This window comes from Delphinapterus leucas, chromosome 8, assembly GCF_059928025.1.
Source record: "Delphinapterus leucas isolate spDelLeu-1000000601 "Yukka" chromosome 8, BTC_Dleu_Yukka2, whole genome shotgun sequence".
Lineage (NCBI taxonomy): Eukaryota > Metazoa > Chordata > Mammalia > Artiodactyla > Monodontidae > Delphinapterus > Delphinapterus leucas.
The window spans coordinates 99,123,901-99,143,864 of record NC_143136.1 but is presented as its reverse complement, the minus strand read 5'-3'; the positions used below and the strand labels follow the sequence as shown (position 1 = coordinate 99,143,864).

Below are 19,964 nucleotides of genomic sequence, written 5' to 3'. Positions count from 1 at the left end.
ATACACAGTGAATTAATTTAAAGTAAAAATACTGTAAAGATGTTATGAATAACAAAATTTATTGTTGCATTAATTTCTCTTTCTGATCCTTCATTGTCAGTGTATAGTAATGCAAGAGATTTCTGTGCATTAATTTTGTATCCTGCAACTTTACCAAATTCATTGATTAGTAGTTTTCTGGTGGCATCTTTAGGATAATCTATGTATAGTATCATGTCATCTGCAAACAGTGACAGTTTTACTTCTTCATTTCTAATTTGTATTCCTTTTATTTCTTTTTCTTCTCTGATTGCCATGGCTAGGACTTCCAAAACTATGTTGAATAATAGTGGCGACAGTGGACATCCTTGTCTTGTTCCTGATCTTAGAGGAAATGCTTTCAGTTTTTCACCATTGAGAATGATGTTTGCTGTGGGCTTGTCATATATGGCCTTTATTATGTTGAGGTAAGTTCCCTCTATGCCCACTTTCTGGAGAGTTTTTATCATAAATGGGTGTTGAATTTTGTCAAAAGCTTTTTCTGCATTTATTGAGATGATCATATGATTTCTATTCTTCAATTTGTTAATATGGTGTATCACACTGATGATTTGAGTATATTGAAGAATCCTTGCAGCCCTGGGATAAATCCCACTTGATCATAGTGTATGATCCTTGTAATGTGTTGTTGGGTTCTGCTTGCTAGTATTTTGTTCAGGATTTTTGCATCTATATTCATCAGTGATATTGGCTTGTAATTTTCTTTTTTTGTAGTATCTTTGTCTGGTTTTGGTATCAGGGTGATGATGGCCTCATAGAATGAGCTTGGGAGTGTTCCTTCCTTTGCAATTGTTTGGAAGAGTTTGAGAAGGATGGGTGTTAGCTCTTCTCTAAATGTTTGACAGAATTCAACTGTGAAGCCATCTGGTTCTGGACTTTTGTTTGTTGAAAGATTTTTAATCACAGTTTCAATTTCATTACTTGTGATTGGTCTGTTCATGTTCTCTATTTCTTCCTGGTTCAGTCTTGGAAGGTTATACCTTTCTAAGCATTTGTCAATTTCTTCCAGGTTGTCCATTTTATTGGCATAGAGTTGCTTGTAGTAGTCTCTTAGGATGCTTTGTATTTCTGCAGGGTCCACTGTAACTTCTCCTTTTTCATTTCTAATTTTATTGATTTGAGTCCTCTCCCTCTTTTTCTTGATGAGTCTGGCTAAAGATTTATAAGTTTTGTTTATCTTCTCAAAGAACCAGCTTTTAGTTTTATTGATCGTTGCTATTGTTTTCTTTGTTTCTATTTCATTTATTTCTGCTCTGAGCTTTATGATTTCTTTCCTTCTACTAACTTTGGGTTTTGTTTGTTCTTCTTTCTCTAGTTCCTTTAGGTGTAAGGTTAGATTGCTTGTTTGAGATTTTTCTTGTTTCTTGAGGTAGGTTTGTATTGCTATAAACTTCCCTCTTAGAACTGCTTTTTCTGTATCCCATAGGCTTTGGATTGCCGTGTTTTTGTTGTCATTTGTCTCTAGGTAATTTTTTATTTCCTCTGATTTCTTCAGTGATCTCTTGGTTATTTAGTAACGTATTTTTTAGCCTCCAACTGTTTGTGTTTTTTTACGTTTTTTTCCTGTAACTGAGTTCTAAACTCAGAGCATTGTGGTCAGAAAAGATGCCTTGATATGATTTCAATTTTCTTAAATTTACTGAGGCTTGATTTGTGACCCAAGATGTGATCTATCTTGGAGAATGTTCACTTGAGAAGAAAGTGTAATCTGCCTTTTTTTAATGGAATGTCCTATAAATATCAATTAAATCTATCTGGTCTATTGTGTCATTTAAAGCTTGTGTTTCCTTATTAATTTTGTTTGGATGATCTGTCCATTGGTGTAAGTGAGGTGTTAAAGTCCCCCACTATTATTTTGTTACTGTTGATTTCCTCTTTTAGAGCTATTAGCAGTTGCCTTATGAATTGAGGTGCTCCTATGTTGGGTGTGTATATATTTATAATTGTTAAATCTTCTTCTTGGATTGATACCTTGATCATTATGTAGTGTCCTTCCTTGTGTCTTGTAACATTCTTTATTTTAAAGTCTATTTTATCTGATATAAGTATTGCTACTCCAGCTTTCTTTTGATTTCCATTTGCATGGAATATCTTTTTCTATCCCTTCACTTTCAGTCTTTATGTGCCCCTAGGTCTGAAGTGGGTCTCTTGTAGACAGCATATATATGGGTCTTGTGTTTGTATCCATTCAGTGAGCATGTGTCTGGTTGGAGCATTTAATCCATTCACATATAAAGTGATTATCGATATGTGTGTTCCTATTATAATTTTTTTAATTGTTTTGGTTTTTTTTTTAGGTCCTTTTCTTCTCTTGTGTTTCCCACTTAGAGAAGTTCCTTTAGCATTTGTTGTAGAGCTGGTTTGGTGGTGTTTTTTTCTCTTAGCTTTTGCTTATCTGTAAAGGTTTTAATTTCTCCATTGAATCCTTGCTGGGTAGAGTAATCTTGGTTGTAGGTTCTTCCTTTTCATCACTCTAAATATATCATACCCCTCCCTTCTGGCTTGTCGAGTTTCTGCTGAGAAATCAGCTGTTAACCTTATCGGAGTTCCCTTGTATGTTATTTGTCGTTTTTCCCTTGTTGCTTTTAATAATTTTTCTTTGTCTTTAATTTTTGTCAGTTTGACTACTATGTGTCTCAGCCTGTTTCTCCTTGGGTTTATCCTGCTCTGAGACTCTTGGCACTTCCTGGACTTGGGTGGCTATTTCCTTTCCCATGTTAGGGAAGTTTTCCACTATAATCTCTTCAAATATTTTCTCAGGTCCTTTCTCTCTCTCTTCTCCTTCTGGGACCCATAAATGTGAATGTTTGTGTGTTTAATGCTGCCCCCGAGGTCTCTGAGGCTTTCTTCCTTTCTTTTCATTCTTTTTTCTTTATTCTGTTCCATGGTAGTGAATTCCACCATTCTGTCTTCCAGGTTACTTATCCTTTCTTCTGCCTCAGTTATTCTGCTATTGATTCCTTCTAGTGTATTTTTCATTTCAGTTATTGTATTATTCATCTCTATTTGTTTGTTCTTTAGTTCTTCTAGGTGTTTGTTAAACATTTCTTGCATCTTCTCGATCTTTGCCTCCATTCTTTTTCTGAGGTCCTGGATCATCTTCACTATCATTCTTCTGAATTCTTTTTCTGGAAGGTTGCCTATCTCCACTTCATATATTTGTTTTTCTGGGGTTTTATCTTGTTCCTTCATCTGGTACATAGTCCTTTGCCTTTTCATTTTGTCTATGTTTCTGTGAATGTGGTTTTCGTTCCACAGGCTGCAGGATTTTAGTTCTTCTTGCTTCTGCTGTCTGACCTCTGGTGGATGAGGCTATCCCAGTTGAGACTCTTAAGACTACTAATAATGAGTAATTATCCCCATAGGTTAAGTTTTAAAAAGCTTCCATACTCATTGCACTTTTAAAGTTGTTTTACCTTCTCCAGATATCCATGTCTCTTGTCTCCTCAAATTTCCCTGTCTTAGACCAATCATGAACTCCTAGTGAAATTGTTCCTCTCTAACGATTGAAAATTGCTATCTCATCTTTAGTCTTGATTCCCTCTCTGCCTCTTTGCTTCATTTTTCTGAACTGTAATATCATTATCTGACATTTTATATACTTTACTAATTATTTTTCATTTATTTGTTTTTCATTTATCTCTCTTCACTGCATTAACAATTATATAAAAGATAGACTTTTTTTGTTTTGTTTTGTTTCAGTGACTGCTGTAGGTCCAGTAACTTGAAAAGTGCAAGGCACATAGTATACATTCAGTAAATTTTTTTTAATGAATTAATTTTATTCCCATCAATACTGGCCTGGTAATCATAGCAATATCTGTTCTCCATATGATGTTTATAATATTTTAAATTTTGCTACCTACTTTTAATTTGTGTCATCAATTTTTAAAAAATATGTCAGAAAAAATTTCTTTCAGCAGTTTTCTTACCTTTAACACTTAGATATAATTACTTGGTACAGTGAACACTAATATTATTACATTATATTATATGAAATTAGATTAGGTCCTAAGGATAATTATTCAAACTAAAATGGTTCAAATTCTTTAATCAAGTCATATGAATGATTATTGAGTACAGATGGCCAGTTATTATACTATTAGCATATTAGCTAAATATGCTAATAGTATAAGCTTTCCATTTATCCAAACAAGTTAGAAAACAGTATAGACAAAAACATACTACTTAAAATAAAATTTTAAAATGCACTACTAATAAGCAATACCTAGAAATAAATATAGCAGGGAAGATATTTGACATACATAAAGAAAACTATAAAATTCTACTGAGAAATATAAAATAAGAATTAAATAAAAGAGATGTACTATGTGATTCAGTTCAAAGCTACATCATTTGAAAAGTTTAATTCTTCTCAAATAAAAATTGTTTTAATAAAATTTTAGTTAAAAAATTATAGCTGAATATTTTGGGAGAATTTATAAAAGTGGAGAAAATAGGAGAGGTAAGTGAAAGGTATTATGAAAGAAAAGAGTGAAGAGTGGAAAATATTTTAAAGTATTAAAATGTATTATTATTAAGCATAATATTATAATTAAAAGACTATAAGATTAGTCTAAGAACAGATAGGCAGGTTACACCAGAAATATCTGAGAACTTATTGTTTAGGTGGCAACATAATCAAAGCGTTAAGGACGATTTAGTCAATCAATGGAGCTGGCGAAACTGACTAGCTATTTGAAACCAAATATATAAATCCTCAGCATACAAGTGTTATGTACCTCTCTCTGCCCCACTCAAACAGATACATAAAGAGTAAATCTAATAAATACTTATTTTGATAGGAACGAGACCTTTAAAAAATAAAATCACTGGAAGAAATCACCAGAGAGAAAATCTAATAAATACTTATTTTGATAGGAATGAGACCTTTAAAAAATAAAATCATTGGAAGAAATCACCAGAGAAAGGATTTGAAAGGTTTTGCCAAAAGATAAGAAAAACACTTTACACTTCAGTTTTTTGAATTATCGTAAACAAAACTGAAAGCCAATCAACAGGCTGAAGAAATATTTCAAACAAATGTGAAAAGGTTGTTATCTTTAATGCATCAAAATCTCAAAATTGCAATAAGAAAACAAATACATATATTCACATATATGAGACCAATATAACTAAGTGTATATATGTATATAAATTGACAATTTAAAAATAACATTGTAAAATGATTAATAAACAAAAATTAATTTTATGTAGGAATTTCTAATTCCATAAGAATGGAATAACAGAAATGAGATTTACCCTTCCATGTGAAACAACTAAAAATATGGGCAAAATATATGAAATAGAAATAATTAAGACATTGGACATTGGGCAACAAAGGACAGTGATCACTGAAAGACAGAGAACAAGTCAACCCTGGGATTGCTACAGCTTCCTGCCTGGAAGAGTACAGTTGAGGCACAGCAGCACAATATATCCAAAAATGAAGCACACAGAGAAAAATATTTTTAAAAAATTAATATAGTTTTTGTGAGTTTAGGGAAAAATTCAACTGGCCTAATTACACACCTATTTGCAATCCCTGGAGAAAGGGGGCAGCAACAACAAAAAAAATTGAAGTAATAACTGAACATTTTCCAAATTTGATGAAAACACTAAAGCTAGAAAGCCAAGAAACTCAGTGTACCCCCCTCCAAAATGATAAGGTTTGGCTATCTGGTGGGAAAGAGAGAATTCCAGATGAAGGAAAGAGCATGACATGAGTTCAGTTCAAATTCCTTTGCAACAAAAAATCAAATAAAACATAAATACCCTGAAAAGGCTTATAGTCTCACATAAGAAATGAATAAGAATACAAATAAATATAATACATTGCATGATGGTATAATGAATATGAGAAGCTATTGACAAAGTATTCTTTGAGTACATAGGAGGGAATGATGATTTCAAGTGGGAGAGATTTAGTGAATAATTTATGGAGAAACGACCTCTGAATGAGGCTTAATAAGAGATAGAATTATAAAAGCAATGTACCGGCTTGAGGCTGTTATTAGAAATAAATTAAAAGGCATGAACAAAAATACTGAAGTAGAAAGGTGGAAGGAATACTTATAACCAATAAGAATTTCAGCTTAACTACATTGAAGAAAACTCATTTGGAACAATAAATAACTATTGGAATATCCTTAAGATCCATTTTAGGTAATAGTTACAACTTTTTAGTATAATTTTGTTTACCCATGAAATATTGAAATGAAATTGGATATAAAAAGCCAAACATTATCTTCTATGCTGGCTGAAGTTTTCCTCTAATACCCATTTCTAGTAGTTTCTTTAGTATCTAAAACTAGTGACAGTTTTAGAAGAGAATGCATTTATTTAATCAATGCTTTCCTGGCGTTTATAGGCTTAATGTTTCCATAAATAGAAAATAGGTAGGGTTATTGTCTAAAAATATATATTATTTAACACAAAACACATTCTTAGAAATACTAAAAATTCTATATTCCTTAATCAGCTTACATGGTTAGAAAGAATAGATTAGAATTGCTTTCCAAATTCTGAAAGATTATATTGGAATGAATCACACACAAAATAAAAAATATCAACCAGTTTCTTGGAGTTCCCTATTTCAGCTTTATGGAGACCAACAATGCAATGTACCTCAAAACTTCGAAGTAAATTTAATTTCTGCTGACAAACTCAATTATAATGGATGAAATCAGTTATCTAGCTAGGTAGATGTAGATATAGATACAGATACAGATATAGATATAGATATAGATATATAGACCATATAAAACAGGATGAATTTTAGACCAAAGGGAGAAAAAGCAAGACCTAGAAATTCAATTATATAGTGATAAATGTAAAGGAAATAAGTTGATTAAAGATGGTAAATTCCTGGCACTACTGCTGCCATTCATCTTTCTTTTTTCAGAGGGAATATCTCAAATGAATCATAACACTTTTCACACTAAATTCTAACTCAGCCTGTAATCTTTGAAGGGAACACTGCTCTAGCCTCTTTGATGGTAAAAACATAAGTGTGGCAATTCCATTTCTAGTATTTGGTGAAACTGATATCTCAATCAACTCAACTGAAAACAAACCCAAAACTAAACAAAAACAAAAAAGTAAATACAAAGTGGTAGTTAAAAACAAGAGAAAGAGAACTAAACAACTAAAAGTAATTCCAAATACAACATTGAACTGGCACAAAGGTTATGAATCCACAGAGGCCAGATATTAACTGAAAACTGAGAGGTAAACAAGCATAAAGCCAATTTTGTTTGTTTCTTTGTTTTGCAAATGCAAGTGATTTTAACCTTCTGCTATGATGACTCAGTGCATGAGGTAGACAAAATGCATAGGTTCCATACAATAGGTCTTAAGCAGTGGTCTCCAACCTTTTTGGCACCAGGGACTGGTTTTGTGGAAGACAATTTTTCCAGAGACCAGCGGTTGTGGGGAGGATGGTTTTGGGATGATTCAAGTGCATTACATTTATCATGCACTTTATTTCTATTATTATTACATTGTAATTATAGAACAAAATAATTATACAACTCACCATAATGCAGAATCATGGGAGCCCTGAGCTTGTTTTCACCTGCCACTCACTGATAGGGTTTTGATATGAGTCTGCAAGCAATTGATTTATTATGGTCTCTGTGCAGTCAAACCTCTCTGCTAATGATAATCTGTATCTGCAGCCACTCCCCAGCACTAGCATCACCGCCTCAGCTCCATCTCATATCATCAGGCATTAGATTCTCATAAGGAGCATGCAACCTAGATCCCTCTCATGCACAGTTCACAGTAGGGTTCATGCTCCTATGAGAATATAATGCCACTGCTGATCCGACAGGAGGCGGAGCTCAGGCGGCAATGTGAGCAATGGGGAGTGACTGTAAATACAGATGAAGCTTCGCTCACTTGCCCGCCATTCACCTCCTGCTGTGCAGCCCAGTTCCTAACAGGCCACGGACTGTTACCTGTCCATGGCCCAGGGGTTCAGGATCCCTGATCTAAAGGGAGACTGCACAAAGCTAGACCCCTAAAGGGTTGTCTAAAGATGACAAGAGATAATTATGCTGCACAAAAGGATTGATGAAAATGATTTTGTTTTTAATTCTTATGAACTTGCACTGAATCAATGAAAAAGAATTAACCTTAACTAAAAATTTGAGCCATAAGTCCACACTGGTGTTTGCAGACCAAATTTACCATATAAGTGTAATTAAAAGAAAAACAAAAACAAATACAAAAATACAAATGCAACATAAGCTTTAAAGAATTCCATATGTAAAATTCCAATTTTGATGGAACTGATGGAAGACAAAGCACAGAGAACCCATCAAAACCCAAATATGATTAATAAAAAAAATTCATAACTGTACACATATTGGAGAAAGTAAAAAACATCAAAGAAAAATATCTTAAAAAATATGAAAGTGTCAATATTTCTTAGATGTCAGTTCTCCCTAGGTGATCTACAGATTCAATACAATTCCCATGAAAATCCCCATGGTCTATTTTGTAAAATTACAAAAGATGATTCTAAAATTTTTAAAGAAATACAATACCTAGATGAGACAAAAGAATTCTGAAAAAGAACAAGATGAAAGAACTTCTACTATCTCATTTCTAGATACACTATTATTGTGTAATGATGATTTTTAGTATGTCAATTGTATCTCAATTTAAAAGTTGAAAAAAGGGAGGGGCAAATTTGTGACTATAATATACTCCCTCTGATTTAGTAAACCTTAAAACGTGTCTGTTGCACAATATAAATTGTCAATAAATCAGTTGTGTTAAAAATATATATATATGTCAATAAACACATGAAAAAATGATCAATATTATTAATCATCAGAGAACTTCTAAATTAAAAAGGCTTATGATACTCTGTTGGTAAGGATGTAGAGCACCTGGAACTCTCATATACAGCAGTTGGTAAAATAAAATGATATAACTCCTTTGGAAAATGTTTGGCAATTCCTTGCAAAAGCAGACAACAAAACCAAAAATATATTCAGAAAAAGGAAAAAAAGAGAAAAAAGAAAAAAAAACTTAATCAAGATGAATGGGAGAAAGGAAAAAAAATAGAACAAATAAGACAGTAGGCAGAAATGATGAAAACTATAACATTTAAATGTATCGGTAATCACAATTTATATAAATAAATGCAATCTTCAAATACCTAAATTGTGAGGATGAAGTTTGAAAATGATAAGATAGAAAAGCAAAAACAATGTGTACTAGTCAAAAGAATGCTGGTGTTGTAATTTTAATATTTTTTAAAAATCCATAAAATAAAAAATTAATAGAAATAAACTGGATTGGTGAAAAACAATAAAAGATTCAGTTCTCTGAGAAGATATAATAATCTGAACTTGGAGGGAATGAATAAAAATAGTCTTAAAATATAAAGACTAAATTAGCCTACTAAGGAGAAACTGAATAGTTCACCATTATAATGTGACATTTTAATACAGCTTTCTTGGAAATTAGAGACAAAATAAATCATAAAGTAAGTTTATGATTTGAACATCATGATGGGCAAGTTTGATTAAACGGGCATATATGTAACACTAAATCTTTTAAGCAGAGGTGAAAGTTTTATAAATCATTCCTTTCCTAAGTCATGAATCAACTGAGGTTTCAAAGGATTTCTGCTATTCTAGTCAATTCTATGATTACAATTCAGTTATAACCAAAGTCAATTATAGAAAGTTGCCAAAACTTCTATAAAAATATTGGAATAAAAATAATAAAAACAATTCAGAGGGCATACTTACCCTGGAAATTGAGAAATACATACATTAAATTTTAAAAGTATTACATTAGTACCGGTGGGAAGTACCTAAGGGAGTACTGCAAAGGGATTTCATAACTCAAAGGCTTATATTTGAAAGGAAGAATGCTAAAAACTAATAAGCTAGACATTCAACATAGTAATTTAAAAACAATATGGGATAAAAGATAGAAGAAAACGTAATAACACGAGGAGTAGACGTTAGTGAAATAGAAAACAAAGATAAATGGAGAAGAAAAATTAAGCCCAAAATATGGTTCATGGAAAAGGAGGGAGAGATGAAAGGGAGAAGACACGGGGGACAAGAGCAAGTGCAAGAGTGAGTGCAGGCAGCCCAGAGCAGAAGAGGTGCTTCAGCAAGAGCAAAGGGGCACTAATAAGCCAACCCGGGAGTCCAAATGGGACACTGCCACCACTAGTAAAAGGATTAAACATGTAATAAGAGGATACGTTACACTTTGAGAATGTTCTTGAATAAAATATGAAATGGAAAGAATACTTTTAAAAGTACAAAACACAAATTAAGAGATACAAACATCCAGTTACAAAATAAATGAGTCACAGGTATAAAATGTACAGTGTGGGGAATATAGTCAGAAATTACGCATTATCTTTGTATGGTGACATATCGTAACTAGACTTAGCTTGGTGATCATTTTGAAATGTATAGAAATATCAAATCACTATGCTGTGTAACAGGAACTAATGTAGTGCCATAGAGGTGGGGAGTGGGGGAACTGGATGAAGGCAGTCAAAAGGTAGAAACTTCTAGTTATAGGATAAATAAGTACTAGGGGTGTAATGTACAACATAATAAATATAATTAATACTGCTGTATGTTATATATGAACATTGTTAAAACAGTAAATCTTGAGTCCTCATCACAAGGAAAACAATTTTTTTCTATTTCTTTAATGTTATATCTATATGAGATAATGGCTGTTCACTGAACTTATTCTGATAATCATTTCATGATGTATGTAAGTCAAATCATTACGCTGTACATCTTAAACTTATACAGTGCTGTATGTCAATTTTATCTCAATAAAACTGGAAGAAAAACAAAAAGTACAAAAACTGACTCCAGAAGAAATGGAAAAATCGTAATAGTCCTGTATTGATTAAATACATTTAAACATTAATTAAATTTTTTCTAACAAAGAAAGCAATAACGCCAGATACTTTACAATCTAACTCCAATTCTAAGCAAGCTTTTCCCGACAATTAGAAAAAGAACATAATTCCTCAGCAAATTTTATGAGTTTAACACAATTTGATACTGAAATAAAACAAGTACATTAAAAAAAATCACAAGACCTACTGAGTCTTAAAGCTAACAACATTCCTTTATATGCTAAGAAAGCCACCTTCTGAGTTATAACTTAGTCAAAGATACGCATATTTTTTTAAATCGAAATGGAATATTTTTCCATTTAAAATATATCTAGTTATGTTTTTGTTTGTTTATATCTTATGTCAGTTTATCCTATATTTAGATTGCCAGAGTAAATTGCCTGAGACTCAGCAGTCCCCTAATACAATGCTACAGCCCCTAATACAATGATAAACATAAGATTTTTGAAATTCTAAATCTGAAGGCTCCAGTTTTATTTCCCCATGTTTCTAGACGAGCATCTAAATTTTCTAGTTTATATGGAGGACTCACTGAGATCTGTGCCCAGGCTTCCTCTCAGTGCTGTCAACTGTCACCTCCTTATGCGAGCCTTAATTTTAGTCAATTACTTTATTTCATGTTCTCCAAACAGGCTCTCCTCACTGACACTGTGCATTTACATGAAACTCTTTTCCTTGTCTTCTACTTGCTGAATGATTCTCAACATCCAGTTCATGTTTCGCTGTCTTCATAATGCATTTTACAACTCTCCGAATCTTTGCTAAACTTCCATATTCATAAATGTTTGTATAGCTCATTTGGTCTTTTATACTCATTTATGTGTATACAAGTGGAGCCTGAAATACAGAAGCTCTAAGTCCTTTGTAAATTATTACGTATATTAGGACCACTAAAGGGTAAAATGTTCTCTACGATATGCATCTTTTGCTGTGGTAAGAAACACATAATGTAAAATTTACCATCTTAACCACTTTTAAGTGCTCAGTCATGTCAAATGTATTCACATTAATCTGAAATGCTACCCCCATTAAAAACAACTTTCCTTTTTCCTCCCTCCAGCCTTGGCAACCACCATGAGCTTGACTACTCTAGATATTTTATGTAAGTTGAATAAAACAGTATTTGTCCCTCTGTAACTGGCTCACTTCACCAAGCACACGTCTTCAAGTTTCATCCATGCTGCAGCACCTGATAAGACTTTACTATATGCACTTGTTGATGCATCTATAGCGTTTTCATTTATTTGGAATGATTACTTTCTTAGATATTTTCATTGTTTCACTAATATCTTTACTGCTAGTGGTGGGCTCTTATTTATTTATTTGTTTGTACTTATGTGAGAGGGGCATTATTCACAAAATATTTTTATTGAACTCTTAAATATTACTGACACCAAGAATTAAATATAGCAAAAACATGATGCACTGAAGATTGAAGTGGGGGGAGAATGGTAGTGATGCATGTTGTTTTATATTTTACTATGTGTTAAGTAGATTTTCATGGACCTACTTGTCAGTGTACACCACGAAAGTTTGTGCCCCAGTAAAACTACCAGTTACTTGCTGTCATGAGTCTTTGGGTTCATTATGAATAGTAGAACGTATTTTGTTTAAATCAGTGAAGGCCAAGAATTTGCTTTGTCTCTAAACTAAAATAGTACAAAATCTCTTTCCTGTCATCTTAGTATCTTTATAATGTCTAGCCCAGTGATATGTATAAACTAGGTGCTCAATAAATATCTATATGGGGTCTAATTTCTTCTTGTGAAGATGATATTGAACTTGACATAAAAATTATTGCTATAAGAAGTAAATATCCTCAGGGAACAATACTCAGTATCTTCTAAATAACCATAATGGAAAAGAATATGAAAAAGAATACATATACATATATATATATATATATATATATAAATAACTGAATCACTTTGCTGTACACCAGAAACTAATACCACATTGTAAATCAACTATACTTTAATAAAAAATTTTTTAAAGGAAGTAAATATCATGCAGTAAGCACAGAAGACATAATTATGCATTCCAGTCACCTTTTAGTTTCTAAGCCATGTTGTCTTCCGCAAGGCTGTGGTGCTTGTTCCTTCTTTGGAGAAATTGCTCCCTCAATAGAGTTGCGTGACTGACTCCTTCTTGTTATTTAGGTATCAGCCTAAATATCACTTAAATCAGAGGGGCCTTACTTGACCACTCAATTTAATAACATTGGCCCTTCCTGTAATTATCTTTTATCCGTCACGTTTTTCTTGGTTTGTTTTCCTTATAAGATTTAATACCAGATGAAACTATGTTTTTCATTTATCCATTTACTTTCTCCTTCTCCTCTTTAGAAGGTAGTCTTCCTGAAAATGATTCCTTTTTTTTGTCCTATTGTTGCTCTATTTCTAACACCATGCATCAATTAAAGATACTAAGTAAACAGTTGCCGGATTAATAAATAACTGAATTTATATAATATTAATTACAATATTATATTTTAAAGGATAATACAGAGAAATTATAGTAAAATGAGGAAAGTAGTTATGCAAGTACATATACAAACACATAATGTACACACACATATTTCTACTATTTACCTTTCCAAAAATGCTTAATCTTCTGGAGTCAATGTATGGCTGTTTCAGTAAAAATCTGAAATGAAAAAAGAAAAAATTATAGCTATGTCTTCTTGAGTTAAATGAACCATAGAAATCCATTCTTAGCAACAAGAAAAAAAACAAAACAGAACAAAACATAGGTCAAACGAGACTGCTTTAGTGGTTGCAGCTCTATTCATGTAGAAGGGTCCTGTATACCAAAATCTTGCTACTCAGAGTGGTGGTGCAGTAGTCTGGGTATCACACCTGTTAGCTTGTTACAAATGCAGAGTCTTGGGCCCATTACCAGCCTACTGAATCAACATCTGTATTTTAACAATATCCTAGCTAATGTCTGTATACTGTTTTAAAGAACCTACTAGTTTTCTCAGGTCACTTTTTCATGCCAGTGTGGGAAAGGTATCTGTGAAAGTTCAAGAACTGTAATTAACTGGGACAATAATAGACACTGTGGATTATTGTAAATAAATAATATAGTAGTTTAATTAAGGTCTCTCCCATTTTCATAAGTCCAAAGTGGATTCTAATTCCAGAGGGGGAAGTATGATAATTCTTTTATTATGTCACTGAGAGTGAAAGATACTTGAAAAAATAGTCTTTATGATTAACTTAGAAAATTGTTTAATCATTAAAATATAAATCTCTTAGCATTTACTAATGCTAAGTATTCTATATCACATATCTAGTTTCTCATTACAGGAAAAACGATAAGAAAATGTACATTCACTTACTTCACTGCTGCTATTTGGTCCTTTATTTCCACTGAGCCTAACCTTCGATGAATCTCCTGCAAAATTTTCAGGCCCTGGAATCCACTTCCTCTGCCATCAAACCGTGCTGTGATGACGTTACCCGTGCCAACAAGTACTGAATCCCAGTCAAAATGGAACTTATCTGTAACCAGCTGGCCTCCTGGTTCTTCATCCCTGCAAATATCAACACATTTGACCAAAACAGGAACAACTGACAACGTGGTCGAAATTTATTGGTTAAAAATTATGGAAAAGACCCATGTTGGCTATTAAAATTTCTCTTAATTCTTGATATTAAACCTGAAAATATAAATGTCATTTTCCTTTGTAAATTTTCAAATGAAAAGCTCTTTGAATGAAATGAAAATATGAAACAGAATTTAAAACTGTTTATGAGAAATTATTTAACCCATTTTAAAAAGAGAAAAATAAAGAAAAAAGCACACACTTTCCATAGGCATTTCTAAAGAATGATCATCAAGTTGACATACAGGCTCTACTTTATTGGATTTCTTACAGACAGTGTGTTTTAGAAATGTTTTGCAGATGGTATACAAGGGCCAAAGGGTCTGACAGAGAGAGGGATCCGTCATGGAAGCTTAATAATAATTTAACAAGAAATGTACGATCCTAAAGCACATCAGATTCAAAAAGAAATACTGCATTAATATTTCCTGAATTGTTTTTTGTGAAGTAATTCTCACTGAGAAGAATCTAAGCGAACAGCGAGGAAAAATTCTTTTTTATCACTAAATTTGACGGCAAGAAAAGGAAGCAGACACGCATATGTTTGAAAAATTTGAAAGCTAAAAGTAAAGATGGAAACACAAATTATAAATCATGAACATTCTGTCCAGAGGGAAAAGGTGATACAATTTTAAAATGTCACACTACTATGGTATTTATAATTTATTTTCCAGAATATAGAACAGGTAAAAAAGCAGACTCTCATAAAATCACACAGATTATCTAGGTCCAAACCTAGGTACAGTTCAAAAACACAGTGGTCCACGTGATAGATTTTAAGAGTAACAAAACTTTCTGAAAAGATCTCCATTTATAGTTGGGCTGCATACTAGAAATCTTCACCCTACTCACTGTCCTGTGAAGACACCAAACTTGCCTTCAAGTTTATGTAAATGTGTTGCTTTGAAGCATTAAAATATACCAATACACAAACTAATCATCATTAACAAGTTTTAGGTTATCAGATTTGCTAAAGGAAATAACTTCTGGGCAGCAAATAGAACTGAGCAGATACAGAGGTTGTGTGGGACCAATGAGTTGGGTAAAGAAGGAGGTAGGGAATAGGGCAAAATGTCAGACAACTAAAATTTACTGAATGCTGTTATGGAACGAATTGTGTCTCTCAAAATCCGTATGTTGAATCTCCAACGTCCACTATCTCAGAATCTGACTGTATTTGGAGATAGTGTCTTTACAGTAGTGATTAAGTTGAAATGAGGCTATTAGAGTGAACCTTAATCCAATCCAACCTGTGTCCTTGCAAGAGGAAATTAGGACAACAGAGAGACCCTAGGGGTGTGCATGCACAGAGAAAAGAACATGGGAAGAGGCAGCAAGAGGGCAACGATCTGCAAGCCAAGGAGAGGTCTCAGAAGAAATAAAGCCTGCTGACATCTAGCTCTTGGATGTTGAGCCTCTAGAACTGTGAGAAAATAAATTTCTGTTGTTTAAAATACCTAGTCTGTGTTATTTTGCTATGTCAGCCCTAATAAACTGATACAAAGGCCTTCTATGATCTAAGCACTGAAGATCCTTTATCTTATTTACTATACACCAACCAAAGTTATTTAACCTTTCTGGGGAGGAAGTTGTCTGTCGCATGGCTTATTGCATGGCTTATTGCATTCCAATGTATTATTATTCCTACACTGTAAATAAAGAAATTGTGCCACGGAAGGGTTTTAATAATGACCTACTCCATTCCTTCCTAAATCACACATTTAATGGTGATCCTGTGATTCCAAATATAGAACTGTTTTGTCCTTCCACAGTGTTTGCCATCTTTATCTCTTTTTTTAATTTAATTTTTAATTTATTTTAGTTTTTGCACATTTACCTCTTGATCAGATTATTAGGAATTGTTACTACACATTTCCATGTGCTTTTGCCTAGAATTCCAATTGCCTAGTTCAGAATGTCTGAAATTGCTATTTTTTCCACATTCCCAGATGATACTGATGTAACTTGTGTACCATTTGAGAAATAGCATGAATCACCATGCGTGGCACACTTTCTGGTGCATGGAGAACATAGAGAATGCTTGTTGAACTAGACAGTTTCAGGGAAAGTAGACTCAAGTGAAGTTTCAAATGGAAGGACCTTAAAAAGCTTAATAAATCCTGTATTTTGAAGCTTGGGGATTTATTGCAAATATTAGAAAACAGAATATGATTCACAGAGGACAAGATACAGCATTAACTTCAACATTTAAGCTGAGTAAAAATATGACAGTTTAAGTCCCAATTTCACTCTGAACATAGATAGGCTCAGTTTCCTTATCTTTAATAATGGTAAAATACTGTCTTGTTTTCCTCAAAGTGTTTTGTAAGCATTAAATGGCATAATGTATTTGAAAATACTTTGTGAAATATAGTAAGCAATATAAGATTATTATTAGATTTACTGAACAATAGAAACTGTTACTATTACTCTTTTGTTTGAAGTCACTTTTACTTATACTGAGCATATTTCTTTATAGTTCAAAATGGAAAACTATATAAAAGAGTTTGGCCAGTAATTAAATTGAGAAATATCTATGGATCAAGATATTATACCATGCAGTAGGAGCTGTTATACCAAGGGGACTTCCATTTTCTAGATGGTCAAAGGTTCATAAGAAAATTAAGAAGTGCAATCAACAGATCCTTTGGAGCAATTATCAGAGTCTTGTTAGTTACTAAGGCAAGAGAGCCTAGAAATAAACCCATGCACCTATAGTCAATTCATCTTCAACAAAGTAGGCAAGAATATACAGTTGAGAAAGGACAGTCTTTTCGACATGTGGTGTTGGGAAAGCTGGACAGCTACATGTAAAACAATGAAATTTAGAATATTCCCTCATACCATATACAAAAATAAACCTGAAATTGTTTAAAGATCTAAATGTAAGACATGACACCATAAAACTCCTGGAAGAGAACATAAGCGAAACACGCTTTGACATAAATCATACCAATATTTTCTTAGATCAGTCTCTCAAGGCAAAAGAAATAAAAGCAAAAATAAACAAATGGGACTTAATCAAGCTTAAAAGCTTCTCCACAGCAAAGGAAACCTTTAACAAAATGAAAAGACAACCTACTGAGTGAGAGAAAATATTTGCAAACAATGCGACCGACAAGGGGTTAATATCCAAAATATACAAACAGCTCAAAAAACCAAACCAAAACAACCCAATCAAAAAATGGGCAAAAGACCTAACTAGACATTTTTTCCAAAGAAGACAGACAGATGGCTAACAGGCCACATGAAAAGATGCTCAACATCACTAATTATTAGAGAAATTCAAATCAAAACCACAATGAGGTATCAACACACACGAATCAGAATGGCCATCATCAAAAAATCTACAAACAATAAATGCTGGAGAGGGTGTGAAGAAAGGAGAACCCTTGTACACTGTTGGTGGGAATGTAAATTGGTGCAGCCACTATGGAAACTAGTATACAGGTCCCTTAAAAAACTAAAAATAGAACTACCATATCATCCAGCAATCCCACTCCTGGGCATATATCCAAAGAAAACCATAATTCCAAAAGATACATGCACCCCAATTTTCATAGCAGCACTATTTATAATAGCCAAGGCATGGAAGCCACCCAAGTGCCCATCAGCAGTTGATTGGCTTAAGAAGGTGTGGTTTGTATATAGGATGCAATATTACTGAGCCATACAAAAGAGTGAAATATTGCCATTTGCAGCAACGTGGATGGACCTAGAAAATATTATGCTTAGCGAAGTAAGTTAGACAAAGACAAACCCTATGTGATATCACTTATATTTGGAATCTAAAAGAAAATACAAATAAATCTATATATGAAACAGAAATAGACTCACAGACATAGAAAACAAACTTATGATTACTAAAGGGGAGAGAGAGGGAGGGACAAATTAGAAGTATGGGATTAACAGATAGAAACTACCATACATAAAATAGATGAGCAACCTGGAAGTACTGTATAGCACAGGGAATTATACCCAATGTCTTAAAATAACTTATAATGATACATAATCGGCAAAAAACTTGAGTCTCTATGCTGTATACCTGAAACTAACACAATACTGTAAATCAATTACACTTCAATAAAAAAAGAAAAGAAAAAATATAGTTTAAAATAAGGCACATTTTTCAAACTTATGATTAATAAGTGATTGTAGATTTTTCAAAGCAAAAACTCAATTCCTTACTCATGCTCGCAATACCCAGGAAAAATATACAATTTCATTCATTTGCTCTGCTTCACCTGCTTTCAATGTTAGAACACAAAATGTTATAATCTATTATCAGCCAATAATTTTAACACATTTCTCTGTCTAGTTGGGTGTGTTGTTCTTTCTTTCTTGGTGCAGAATACAGGCATATTTCAATATCAGTTATAACAGAACATGGATTATGATGGTAAGCACTGCCTGTATAAGGAACAAGCCAGAGACTTGCAGAAGCAAGGGGGAGATTTTTCACAAAGTGTTCACCAGAAATTTTTTTCAACAAATAAAGGCAAGAAAATATTACTTATTTGATGAAGTAGGAAACGATATATGGCTGTAGGGATGACCACAAGGAAGGTACTGTAAACCAAATCATCCATCATATAATAAATGGGTATCACAACTCGTGTATGTATTGGCCATGCAGAATTGGTGAGCTCCCATTCATGTGCCTCCTCTTTGTTTTCCTCTGAGTGTCTGCCGCATCCTTTTTTTGATATGGTTTTGCTTTACTCTCTCTGTCTCAGAAATCTCTGGGGACATATAAAGAACAGTGTTTCAAGGTTGAGAATAGGGATACACAATTTTGTTGAAAGTTGTATGAAAAGAACAATTCCATGTGTTTTAAGCAGTGAAAAGGTCACAGCAATATGAAATGTGTCCACTTCCTAACACAGGCAGCAAAATCAACTTAAGACTAAACTTTTCTTAGAAGTTAAGGTCTTTGAGGGTAGAGTTCACATCTGTTTTAATACCTTGAACACTCAATGTCTCTGCGTGGATGAAGAGAACATGATATAAGCAAATAATGAAATAAAGAAAAAAGGCTGAGCAAAACACACAAAATTCAATAGACCTTTAAAATGACAAAACAAGCCACTTCTTTATGACATAACAAAACATCATCTATGTCAAAAACTGAATTAAAGTGAAGAGGTTTGTTCGGAGTACATTTGGTCAGGTTCACAAAATGCTATTTAAATTCATGAAAAAAGCTGGATTTACGTTCAGAAGAGATAGGTTTTGACTTTGTTATCAATATGCTGAGTTAGTCTGGCAATTATATGCTCTTTTTATCTTCATTTATTGTTTTCATTATAGAATAATGTGTTGTAAATAGTTAAGATCACATAGAGTACATTTTTAAAAGCCTTTTCCTTACCACGAAAACTTTGGCTAGATAAA

General features: G+C 33.0%; 1 protein-coding gene across 1 annotated transcript in view; it reads right to left on the bottom strand.

Annotated features, from left to right (window-relative positions):
• Positions 1-19,964, bottom strand: part of DPP10 (dipeptidyl peptidase like 10) — a 119,956-nt gene that overhangs the window by 11,506 nt on the left and 88,486 nt on the right. The window contains exons 12-13 of the mRNA XM_022590656.3: positions 14,304-14,498; positions 13,552-13,606 (exon numbers count right to left, since the gene is read on the bottom strand). Of these exons, the coding sequence (XP_022446364.3) occupies positions 13,552-13,606; positions 14,304-14,498 (250 nt within the window). The remainder of the gene's footprint in view (positions 1-13,551; positions 13,607-14,303; positions 14,499-19,964) is intronic.